The sequence below is a fragment of the Protopterus annectens genome, chromosome 13.part0 (genome assembly GCF_019279795.1).
Source record: "Protopterus annectens isolate FY-2018-M chromosome 13.part0, PAN1.0, whole genome shotgun sequence".
In the NCBI taxonomy this organism is placed as follows: Eukaryota; Metazoa; Chordata; order Ceratodontiformes; family Protopteridae; genus Protopterus; species Protopterus annectens.
In genome coordinates this window covers 1142976596-1142989540 of record NC_056747.1, presented here as the reverse complement: position 1 = coordinate 1142989540, position 12945 = coordinate 1142976596, and the positions used below count along the sequence as shown (strand labels likewise).

Here is a 12945-nt window from a genome sequence, read left to right as displayed (position 1 = left end):
TACTGAATTGCCTTTTTAATTATTTAATTGAATTGTTCTTAACTGTTTAATTGAGTGGCCACAATGGTGCAGCGGTTAGCATTGCTGCCTCTGGTTCGATCCTCGGCTGGGGTGCCTTCTGTGCGGAGTCTGCATGTCCTCCCTGTGGTCGCATGGGTTTCCTCCGGGTGCTCCGGTTTCCTCCCACATCCCAAAGACATGCAGTAGGTGAATTGGACACTCTAAATTGGCCCTAGGTGTGAGTGTGTGTGCCTTCTGTGGAAGGTTGGGTGCCAGGCTGGCAACTCAACACTGTAAAACTCCACTGCCAATCATGAGCGGATAGATGATCCGCTGTGGTGACCCCTAACCGGAAAAAAGACGAAAGAAAAAAAGAAGTTCTTAATTGTTTAATTATTAGTTATTTATACGCATTGACAGTTGAGAACAATTTGTCTGAAGAGGTTTTGTGATTTACACAGGATGAAAAGCAGAGAAAAGTGCGTTGCTTAACAGTAATAAATTTTTGTTTTACATCTTGCTGGATGGTGAATTGTTTCATTAGTCGCTTTTTTGGTTGTTCAAGAGTTGAAATATAACAGCTCAACAAAATGTTGCACAACTCATTTTTGATAGAATCTGATTTGACAAAATCCATAGAACTGTCTACCTATATATATATATATATATATATATATATATATATATATATATATATATATATATTTATGGGTCTAGTACTTATGGCAGAACGCATAAATCACCGAATTGCAAACAACCGAACATTAAGCACCGAAAACACACTACTACGAAAACACATTCCACCGAATCACTAATCACTGAAAAGAACACAACGGCAGGTACCTTCAGCAACTGTCAGCACAGAAAGACATAAACACAGAATTCAGTTCACAAAGCTTTACTAATACGTTTTTTTTAACAAGATAATGAAGTGTAAACAGAGTCCCGTTCCGTTCATATTTGCAAAAGATTAGCAATTGCTTTCACGTAATCAAGGGGAGTGTACTCTTCTCTATTGGAGAACAAAGTCTGGAATTGCTCTTGCCAATGAATAAGGGCCCTTTTCTTTGGAGTAGGTGGGCAAGCAGCAGACATCCTACACCATACTTCATCCACCCTGTTCTGTTCATGGCTAATAGCCTGCAAAATGCTGTACATATCAAACAAATGCTTCCCTGCTGTACAGTTAAGCCTCCTGTGCCATGCTTCAACAGCATTCTGGGTCCTGGGCAGTTTAACTCATTTAACACACTGATGTTCCAGAATTGCACAGGAAATAGTGGAGGGAATCTGATAGAATTTGTAGTCCTAGTATTAAGGCATCTAGGCTTCCCTATCAAATACCAGTCCTCAAAATACTTTAAGAGCGGCTTGCCCACTACAGGAAATTGCTCTTTTAACATAACAAATGTGTCCATGACTTTATCCTCTGGTAGGAAAGCTAAGGCTGCTAACTGCTTGACACATTGTTGGAAGTGAATGTCTGAGTTGTATAGCGAAGCCAGTCCCAAACCCTGAATTTTCCGCTAAATGTTTCTTCCAAAATGGAAGAAACAACCCTTGCACACCATGCCACTAATATTGCGGTTTACGCTCTGAATGGCTGCAGGCTGAAAGTCACACAAGACAAATGAGATCTCTAGATGTAGTTTGCGATCATTAATGAACTGAAAAATGCATCTCCACATTAAATTGTATGCACGTAATGACTTCTTATTCATTAGGCAGTACATTAGGGGTACACTCCTGCTATAAGCACCTTACTTGACAACACTATGAATGGTGTACAATTGCCTACATTCTGCACCTCTTTTGAAGTAAGTGCCATCCATTAACCATATCTTTGTAGCTGTCATGTCTTGCAATTTTGCATCTGTTGTCAGGACTAGCACCTTGATATGATTGCTCATATATTCACAGGACTGTTTTAGGAATACACCATTTTTAAGTCGGAATTGAGTGACATCAAAATTGAATAGGTCTAATACAGTACAATTTACACCACGTCTTCCCTTAGAATGGACACACTTAACAGTGTGAAACATGGACCGTCTGTTAGGCAAATACGGTGCAAATTCCAGGGAAGTGGAGGCTACAGCATCGTCTACAATGACACATGGTGTATCTCTGGAAAGGGATGCCCTTTGCTTCAACTCTGTTCTAATGTGATATTTCGCCACTTCTTGTGGTTCACCTGCGTGGGAATGCTCAACGGATTTCATAAGCTCTTCACCATTGGTTATAGAGATAGTGATGGCTCTCCCTGTACATTTACCATTCATTTTATACTTGCAACGCCAGTATTTACGCGTTTTAGTCTTTTTCTCTAACTGGTAGACATATCCGTCTAATACCAGTATTTCTCTACTCTATAACTGGTAGACATATCCGTCTAATACCAGTATTTCTCTACTCTCTAACTGGTAGACGTATCTGTCTAATACCAGTATTTTTCCACCTCGTTGAGACTTTTCAGTTTTGTAACCTTGTTCCAGGACACCGGGCGCTAACCTACACATATCAGCCATGTCTCTTAGCATGGTAGTGCTAGTTCACTCGTAATGATTTGATACTTGTAACCTTAATGGTTGTGTGAATTACCAGATTACCACTTAATTGCACTCTGCTGTTTTCAGTGATTAGTGATTCGGTGGAATGTATTTTTGTAGCAGTGTGTTTTCATTGGTTAGTGTTCGGTTGTTTGCAATTCGGTGATTTATGCGTTCGGCCATAAGTACATTTGACTTTCGGTGAAAGTTAAGTTCGCGCAAGTGTTCAGGTTCCATATATATATATATATATATATATATATATATATATATATATATATATATATATATATATGGGTCTACTTTCTTTGATTGAAATACCATTATTTTGAACAAAGAAAGTACAACCTTACTTCCGCGAAAGTGCACTTCAACAAAAATGCACTTTCGCAAATTCTGGTTCAGCGAAGTAGCATTCTAAATGAAACAGAGCACTACAATGGGGATAAGGGAATATACCTGATTCCCCACTGTAGTACGATCTCGGAGTTAGTATATTTAATGTAGTGGGTGTGCAGAGGGGCTTGCCCCCCTGCAAAATGGAGTTTAAACTGTTATTTTTTTTTATTTTAGTTGCCAGTTCGCTGATCCGGAATTTGCGAAAGTGCACTTTCGTTGAAGTGCACTTTCGTGAAAGTAAGGTTGTACTTTCTTTGTTTGAAACAATGGTATTTCGATCAAAGAAAGTAGACCCATGTATAGATATATATATATATATATATATATATATATATATATATATATATATATATATATATAAAAATGAATTTATTTGCCAACTGTTAGATCACATAAACTTGTAGAGAAAATCACTGTCAATGAGTTGTGCTACTCATAGTGATACCCTTCTTGGGAGTCATTTCCACTTTCTTCCAACTGTTGCAACTGTAAAGTTGGTATATATATAAGTTTGAGAATGTAGGGGTGTTCAGGGGCTTAGCCCTCTGCAAAAAAAAAATAAATAAATAAATATTTAAAAATTGTTTTTGACCCTTACTTTCTGAGGAATGCTGATCCTCTTCACTCATTGTAGAAGCTGCCGCTATAAGATCTTTTCTTCATGTCTTAGCTGCTTTCAACCACAAACAGGCATTTCTCATATTGGGGATGTGGGATTTTAGGGACCACCTTACAATGTGTGGTTCAACAGAAATGGCAATGGGTAGTACCACATAGATGAAGCCAGAACTGCTAGAACTTTCAAGCCAGAGCCAAATGGGAAAGACATATTGTACAGGCAATAAGACATAAGTTAAAATATGATTAAAAAAATCAGGAGGTCAAGTATGTTTTAATCATCCTCTTAAGCATGTTTCAGTGTGTACTTTCATCCCCAAATCTCAGAATAATGGGTTTTGGGAAATTACAAAGTACTGTGCTTATCAGCTTTAGTCACATATCATGTAGGGCAGTCCAAATAAAAATAACCAGCCACCATGTGACAACAGCTTACTTTTTTTAATCCTTGAGCTAACTATCCCAATGAAGTGCCAGTGCTGATCACCTCTGGGCAAAAGCCATTCTTTTGAAACTAAGCACTCCATGTGAAGAGCTCATATAGCCCAAAACCTTGAGCATTGTTGTTTGTATATTGTATACTTGTCTATTAAAAGGAATTATATTCAGATTGTATTATTTGCTGTTTTGCTTCAGTTATGTATCAGTCATACCAGCATAGCACCTTTTTGCCCATGGCAGAAGAATTTAACAATGTTTTACATTTAGTCAGGAAGTTGTGCATACTTGGAAGCATGCGTGTGCCCTTTAAGAGAAGCAGTCATGGAGCTGGCACTGCTACCTATCACAAGGGGTGGAGCTAGGGCACACTCTGCGACAGCAGTATAACACAGCCTTCATCTTCTTATTGGCCCCAAATGTGAACCGGAGTGACCTCAGGTGAGGCTATAGCAGGCCTCATTAAACGAGGAGAGGAGCTGCTGCAAGCTGATGGTCAGTTGTGGAGCCCAGAGTGGAAAAAAAAGAAGAAAGGAAGGATTTAATGGTCATGGGGAGATGGGTTGGGATTTGATGGTCATAGGGAAATGGGGATGAAAGTAATTATTTTACTCATAGGAGGTACAGCATTGTTCCAATCTATTTAACTTGCATGCAGCTCTTTGTTGTTAGGAAGAAATAGTGCAAAATGAAGGACAGAGAAACCCCAGTAGCACAACATTTGTATTTGCCAGTAAGGATAATGCATGCCTTATAGTCCATAATATTCTTATGAATAACAATATTCTTTTCAAATGCAGGCTTGTGTGCAAGTCAGCAATACACATTTCCTACTTGAAGCTAGAAAAAACGCATCTGTAACTCAGACTGACTTCTCTACTGTTAAATAATGCAACACTCTAAATTAAATAAAATGTTACATGTATAAAAACAAAGTTCACAAATAGCCTTTTTAATAAAATTCCCAAAGCACGATGAAAATAATAGAGTTACTAGTAATAACTTTTAAATGCAGGCATAGGCAATTGTGCCAGTAATTTATTACTTTATGCATTTTATTTTAATAATTGTACCACTAGACTGTCGTCTTATCTCTAAAGAGGAGCATGGCTGCAAAGTATAAAATGTGATGCAGGATGCCAGAAAAAATTATATACTTGCTAAATGGAAAGCTTCAACTCCCATTCATTCATATTATTGCTAACATCATCAGAATCACATAATCATATAACCCTACAACTGTTCTATCCAGGGCCGGATCCAGCACAATGTGACTGAGGCAGCTGCCTAGGGAAAAAGCTGACTGGAGGCCCAGACATGCAACTTGTTAAAAAAAATCAATTTTCCTCTTTTAAAAGCCCATAAAAAATATCCATTTTTGGCTCTTAAAAAGAAGTTTCTTAATTAATGCGCAGACATGCATGCAAACCAGACTTCCTGTTTGGTGTGCAACATGACTTCACTCATGATTTGAAAGTCAGGCAGTAGCACTATGCTGGCAGTATGAGGTGTGTACAATGCCTCAGTTAGGGGACGCTGTCTATCTAAGTAACTTGCTCAGAGTCAAACCCTGTACCTTAGTTATGGGAGGCAAGAGTCTTAATCCTCCACAAGAACTGCCAGGTCTCCTTTAAATTATTTCTTTTCCATGGTAAATCATTAAGGATTATAGTCTATCAATGTCAGTCATAGAGTTTTATAGTTTTTTTGGTTCATAAAGTACATGTTGATACAAAACCTGTTGTTCTGTTAATTTTTTAATTGACTTGGAGTAGTCTGCTCTTATCTGTCTCCAATTCTGCAGAACATCCCTGATTTTTGTCTCATATTTATGCCCTTTCCTGTCCTTGAGCAAATAAATTAGCCAGACCGTGCTTTGGGGCATCTGTAAATTTGGGCCAAGCTCCTTAGTGGTTTCCTGAATTGCAAGCCTAGTAACTACTTACGAACCAGAGTAGTAACGGTGTAAAGGAAGGAATTGATTGTAGTAAAAAGTATCATCTTATGACCCATGTTCTTTAGATGTGATCTTTGTTTAACTTGTTCTGTTGAATGCTGACAGTGTATTATTTAGCTATGAATAAATGTAACAGTACGAAATGTATGAGTTTAATGTTAATATTTTAATTATGAATATATTTTATTTAGCTTTTTTTTTTTGCAGGCACACAGGTATTGAAATGCAGTGTACCTGGGCTACAACAGTTAGTCTAGCACTTAATACAGATGAGTAAAGCTGTTAAAGAGATGCTTATTGTAGGTCATTTGATTCACTCTGGCTTTGTTTGTCTTTTATGTGACTCTGCCAAGTTACCAGACAATATTCCTAGGCTTCCCCTGAAAAGGGATATTTGTGTCCAGCAGGCTGTCCTAGGCTGTTAGCTAATGCATTGCATCTTTGGCTGTTGAATTCCTGCACTCTTCACATAGACAGTAATTATTTCATTATGTGCTAATTAGTACTTCACTATGTGCTATTTGAGTATAAATCTCAGCACATCTGTTGTAATTTAATAGGTTGCCAGATGCATTTACACTAAATATGAGTTTCAAGGGACGAGAAGTCTAATGTTTTTCATGATAATTTTTTTCAAAATGAGCATGTTTTGTTTAGAAAATGAATGTCAGTGGTTTTTTTTCTGTAAAATATGAAATAAAAGTTATAAATGAAATTCAAATCTCTATGATAATTGTAAAAGTAAAGAAGAAAATAGTTTGTATACCATGTTTTGAAAAGTGTTTAAGGTAATTGGGGAGAGACAGACAAGTAATGGGGTATTGGTATGTTTGGCGGGATCCTGATTCATTACTTTACATACAGTCCTATTTGTCCACGATTCAGCCCTGTTGACTATGGAGCTGTATGCTGCAACAAAACAGCATTATCAGACATTCTTCTAACATGTTATATGTGTCCTGAATAGTGTGACATGGGGCAGGTTTTCTTGATGACAGAGAAGAAAAAAGGGAGGTCAGAAATGAGAAGTAGGCATTCTGCAAGCATGTAAGATCCCTCAAAAATAGCATGTTGCATGCAGTAATGTTTCTGATTTCTGTATGATTTGTGGGCTGTCAAACAAAAGCTGCTGCAACATTTAATTTTTGCACTATAGAATTAATTAATCCATTACTAAGCCTAGAATGTGCAATATAGTCTAAGCATGATGCATTTTATTAGTCGAACATGTTGCATTTTAGAAATATATTTTTTTACAATATCTTTCTTACAGCCAGATAGAACCCACAGTGTGAAAGTAGCTGACTCCAAGTCAAACTGCTGATTAGTCACGAGTGGAGTCTTACAGGGTTTGGTCCTGGGTCCTCTCCTGTTTGGTATCTACTTCTCTGAAGTCCAGGCCAACACGAAGGGGCTCTGGCTGACAAAGTTTGCAGATGATTGCAAGTTGGGAGCTACTATTAACTCCCCAAGTGATGTTGATATCCTACAAAATGGCCTCACTGCGACCATTGACTGGTGTCAGAACCATGGCCTTAAGCTCAATGCCAAAAAATGTGTCGTCATCCCCTTTGGGAAAAACCCAGTTCCCATGAATTGCCACATTGATGATAGTCCACTGAACACAGAAGACATTATAAGAGATCTGGGAACACAGGTTGACAGCAGTCTCTCTTTTGATCACCACATTGCCACTGTGGTCAGAAAGTCCTTCTATGTGGCACATCTCATTACTAAGGGTTTTGCATCCAGGAAAAAAGAGGTCATTGTCTCCCTCTACTCTTTCCTCATTAGGCCAATCATTGAGTATAATGCCCCATTTGTCATGTACCTCACTAGACACCTGCAACAACTGGGGAGGCCGCAAAAGTACCTCACAAAGAGGATCCTAGGCCTTAAACACTTGTCCTATATGGATAGACTCAAAAAAACTCTAAGTAGTGTCTGTCTCATATCGCCTACTTAGAGGCGATCTCTGCTTGACTTACAAAGCTATGTCTGACCCAGCTCTGTTAGAAATGCTACATCTAAAAAAATCCCAATCAGTCCACACCACACGATCCAGAGACCTCAACCTCATTACCACAATTAACAGAACATGCTAGAGGGACAGGTTCATAACCCAGAGACTGCCCATGCTGTAGAACAGACTTCCCATACATGTCAAGCAGAGCACCTCACTGACACTCTTTAAGAGAAATCTTGATGAGTGGATGGGAAACAGAAAATTCACCCCAGGGATAACAACAGTGGCTCTACTCAACAGAGGCACTGAGAACTAAGGTCTGGTGGCATTATGTCAGGGTAATCCTATGGCTAGGCTTATAAAGGCCCCAGGGCCATTAGCCTAGTACACACCTATGAACTTATGACCCAGCAACTGCAAATGGATTGACATTTGTCAGGTCACACAGTTTGCATTATATGGCGTGATGACCAGAAGTGTCTGATCTTCAGCATTCATTATGCAGTGATTGCTGCATGTTATTGTGATACAGTCTTCTCTATAAGATTGGATTGTAAAGGATTTCACCATTTAGTCAAAAACTGATACTCTGGCAATTAGCTCTGAGGATTAAAGCTCCAACTTTGGGAGAAAGAAAATTCACCCCGGAGATCACGTAAGTCACCCTGCTAGACAGGGATCCAGGGAAGTAAATAGTGTGGGAAGAAATAGCCAGGGAATTGTTATGGCTAGGCTTGTATAGGCCCTAGGGCTGATAGCCTAGTACTAACCTATGAACCTATGAACTTGTTAATGAGCTGCTTCCTGTGGCAGTGGTGCAGGGTTTAAATCTTTCCACCTTAATTTACCTACTGTGTGACACTGATCAAGTCACTTAACTAGACAGTGCTTTAAAGCAATTGGGAATTTTGGCTAGACTCCTTAATGGTCTCCAGGACTGATTTCGCCAGCATAATAATTTTAAATGTAAAGTTGTTTGTTAGCAGTCACCTCTGCATTAGTAATAATTGTTTTTAATGTGGAATTATTCAAGTAATGTTTACCTCCACAGAGATTGTACGTTATCAGTCAGTTGATATTTCTTACACGCTCATAAATGCTCTTCTATTTAAACTGTGCTACACATGACTGGATCTTATGATATGATGCTAGTTGTCTTTATACAATATCCTATATTTCATCCAAAGCTACCATTAAACTACTTGTAATTTATTTCTTCACAACAACAAGTGGTGCTCACAATCAACAAAGTGGAACTGTTGGTGTTGGGGGGACTCTCTGTTGATGAAAGTACTTTATACTCTTATCAGCTGGTCATTTTTAAACAGTATTTAACCTGACTTTGCAGAGCTAATGTGCATGTGTGAGTGAATTCATTTGGAATACTTTGACTATTGTGTGTTTGTGTAAAACAAATTTGGAATGTGACTTTGGTTGTTATTATTGTTATTATTATTTTTGATAGTCATCTGAGAAGGATGCAGTCAAGAACACAGGTATAATTGCTGGGCTTGGGGAATATCCATGGATATAAATGTATACATAATCCACTAGATGCATTTTCAATGAAGTAAGAGAGATTTACTGTTGCTCATGCTAAGTCTGTTTTCAGTGTGAGATTGTTTTGCTTTGTTTAGCAAATGGCCATCAGTGTATGAGCTATAAGTTTTGAAATAAAAGTTTTAAGTCAAATCTCTGTAATTATTGTAAAATTAAAGAAATAGTATATACACTAACAGGTCTGAACAGTGTTTATGATAAATTGGGAGAGACAGTCAAATAATGGTACACTGGAATGGTTTGGGGGATCTGGACCATTACCCTACCCAGGGCCCCATTTGGCCATGAACCGGCTGTGGTCCTATCCAGAGAGACTTGTCAGAAGTAACATGGAATTGTAACCATCCTTCTCACACTTATTCTTTTCTTTCAGGTTTGTGGAGAAAAGAATCGTTTTGAGAAACTAATGGAGTACTTCAAAAATGAAGACAGCAGCATAGACTTTATGGTAAGGAAAGACTGCTAGAAAGAAATCTGTGTTTTGATATTGGCTCTCATTACTAAAACCTTCTGTTAATGAATGTACCTGTAAATTGCTTAAGATTTACGACTGAGGCCTGACATGTTCATTGCCTTAGAATAGGCTCTTAGATATTGCATGTCTATGTTTATGTGGTGGCAGTCCCATCTAGTTTTTGTAAATTACTCTGGATTATTTTTTAACCAATTAACAAAATGGTATCTATGGCTGAAGTAGTCCCTTAAACTACAGTCCATAGGGTTCCACGTCATAGATGAAGCCATTAAACCATAAAATATGTAGAACTGGCTTCTGCAGGACTCTGGATGCTGCTTTAAAAGGCTGAGATTTAGCAACTGGTCATTTAACAAAATGGTTTCTAGTGCTGAGGTAGTTCTTCAGACAAAGTCTGTGACTGGGCCTTGAAATTGTTCAATACCTGGCATGGATGCTGAGATTGTTTATTGTCTGGGAATTATCCTAAGACTACACAGGGACTAATGACAGCACCTTAAAAATGTATCACATTGGCATCTGTGCCCGAAAATACCTCAGTGTTTGGGATGAGGCCATTATTCTGTAATACATCAGGAAATGGGTCTTAAGGCAAATTTTTACATTGTCTAACTGTATGTTCTTAAAATGTATAATGTCTGGGAATGAGACTTAAGACGGTTCACAGTCTGGAAGTACATCCAACAGTTGTGCTGTGTCTGAGTCTGTGACCTGAGATTGTTCAGTGTCTTGAAAACAATATCACAGGATGTACTAGATTTTCCCTTTATCCCTTCCTTTCACCTTATAGGTTCATAGTTAAGTACTAGGCAATCAGTCTGTAGACCATTTCAAGTCTAGCCAAAAAACCCTATTCAAAGTTTCCCTAAGGCCTCAAGGTAGGCAAGACAAGATAGATTGGGAGAGATAATTTGTGGCTGCCTTTCCAGTTATTGAGATTTACCTTGAAGGTGATAAAGGTGCTACTCTGCTTGACATGTAATGGAAGTTTGTTCCAGAGAGGAGGAATACACTAGAATATGAATCTCTCATGCCATAGTGTCTTAATTATACACTGATGAAGGCTTCATTCCTTCAGCTGATTATTTCATGTACCATTAGTTCTGTAAAAGAATAGGAGATCAAATAGGCCTGGATCTTTCATGGCATGAAAGGCTAGATAATGATCTCCATGGAGGAGTATGTAAGAATCTGAGTACAGAGAAATGACTGCCAGTCTGTCCTGATAACTAAGATTTTTGAGGCCACTGATCTTTTTATTTATGAATCTCTGAGGTCTTTGAAGTTGTGTGATATGTTTAGATTAATACATGGCAAAAGGTGCATTATATTCAATGAGGGGTCTGATAAGATATGAGTAAAGGGGAATTAAGACTTCTTTGGATCTAGTGGAGATGCCTTTGGAATTTAGACTTGCAAGATAAATGGCTTTCTGAACCACTGTACAGACATGATGGCCAAATTATAAGGAATTGTTAACAAGAGTACTCAGATCCATTATAACAATGTCTGACTGAAGGGGTGCGTCTTTTATATAGTAAGTGAAACTGTTTTGTTTACTGAAATGAAATATGCTACATTTTTACATTTACTTTGCAACCATTGCTCTAACACCAACTGTTGACATGGATAAGCTATGTTGGAGCAATTGTGAGTCAGCTGAAGATCAAATAACAACACTTAATTTACAGTCCTCTGCAAACTTAGTTAACTATAGGCCAGAAGTGCTGGCCTGAAGGTCTGAGAAATATTTGCCAAATAGGAGAGGGCCCAAAACTGAACCCTGTAGCACACAAACTGTTTTGCTTTCAGAAGTGGCACCTGCTTCTCTAACTACATGGGTTCTGTCAGACAACCAGTTAGCTATATATCCCATAATGTAAGGCTTTATGTTCAGATTTACAAGTCTATTAATAATGCTTGCTTGGAGAATAGTGTCAAAGGCCTTGGCCTTTGATGATTTATGCACTGCATAGCCACTATCCACTTCTTTATTTACATTTCAAAGAAATTAAATAGGTTAAAGAGGCAGAACCTTCCTTTGATAAAGCCAAATTGACAAGGGTCCAGGGTTGTGAGATTTTCAATGTCAAGATTAATGAAGTCTGAGATAATGCACTCCATAGCTTTACATATGACACTAGTCAGACTAATGGGTCTGTAGTTACCAGGGTCCATGTTTGATCCACCCCATGTAATGTCATTACAATAGCTGTTTTCCAGGTCAAAGGCTTAGGCTAAATAGTTTAAGTAGGGTCTCAGAAAGGCCATTTTTGGCACTAAGCACAGATGAAGTATTCTTAATTTTTGAAAGGCTGAGAGAACTTGTTCCATAGTAATTAAAGGGGGTGGCTGGGACTGTAACCTGTAGGATAGCTATAACTCTGAGTGAAGTAAAATTTGCACTAAATGTATTAGCTAGGATATTAGCTATTTCCATTGCATCTGAGAATGCAGTATTATCGTGGACAAGCTCTGAACACTGTTGGGCATTATTTCTTATCTTCCTGATGTAGTTAAAGAAAAGATTTACAGTTATTTTTGGTTTCAGTGGTTATATTAAGTTCACACTCAGCTTCAAGCTTCCTAATGTTCCCCTTAAGCCATTTGTTAGTTTAGGTGTGCTGTTAAGATGGGAAGAAAGAGACCTCTTGCAAGCTTTAAGCAATTTCTCTTGGTATATAATTTATACCGGTATTCCACCACAGGGGTTTGTATTTAAACTTTTCATTATATTTTTTGCTGATAGGGCCTGCCTTAGCAATACAGCTATTTAAGTCGGAGTAGAAGTCAGAGGCATTGTTAGCAGTTTTAGCAATAGGATCCTTTAGAGGAGGATTACAGCAGAATTTATTTGTCATCAACTAATTAAAGAAAGTTTGCTTTTGAGAAGCCCCTAAACACAGAACTGTTTACAGGGGGAAGTACCACCAGTTTTAAATGAAAAGGTCAATAAGTTATGGTCTGATTTAACAGGACATGA

At 38.1% G+C, this 12945-nt stretch overlaps 1 protein-coding gene across 6 annotated transcripts in view; it reads left to right on the top strand.

Moving 5' to 3' along the window:
• The window catches only part of FMNL1 (formin like 1), a 1099995-nt gene that overhangs the window by 793178 nt on the left and 293872 nt on the right, over window positions 1–12945 (top strand). For all 6 annotated transcript variants that reach the window (XM_044055136.1, XM_044055138.1, XM_044055134.1 and 3 more), the window contains exon 10: window positions 9861–9935. In XM_044055136.1, coding sequence (XP_043911071.1) covers window positions 9861–9935 — 75 coding nt within the window. The remainder of the gene's footprint in view (window positions 1–9860; window positions 9936–12945) is intronic.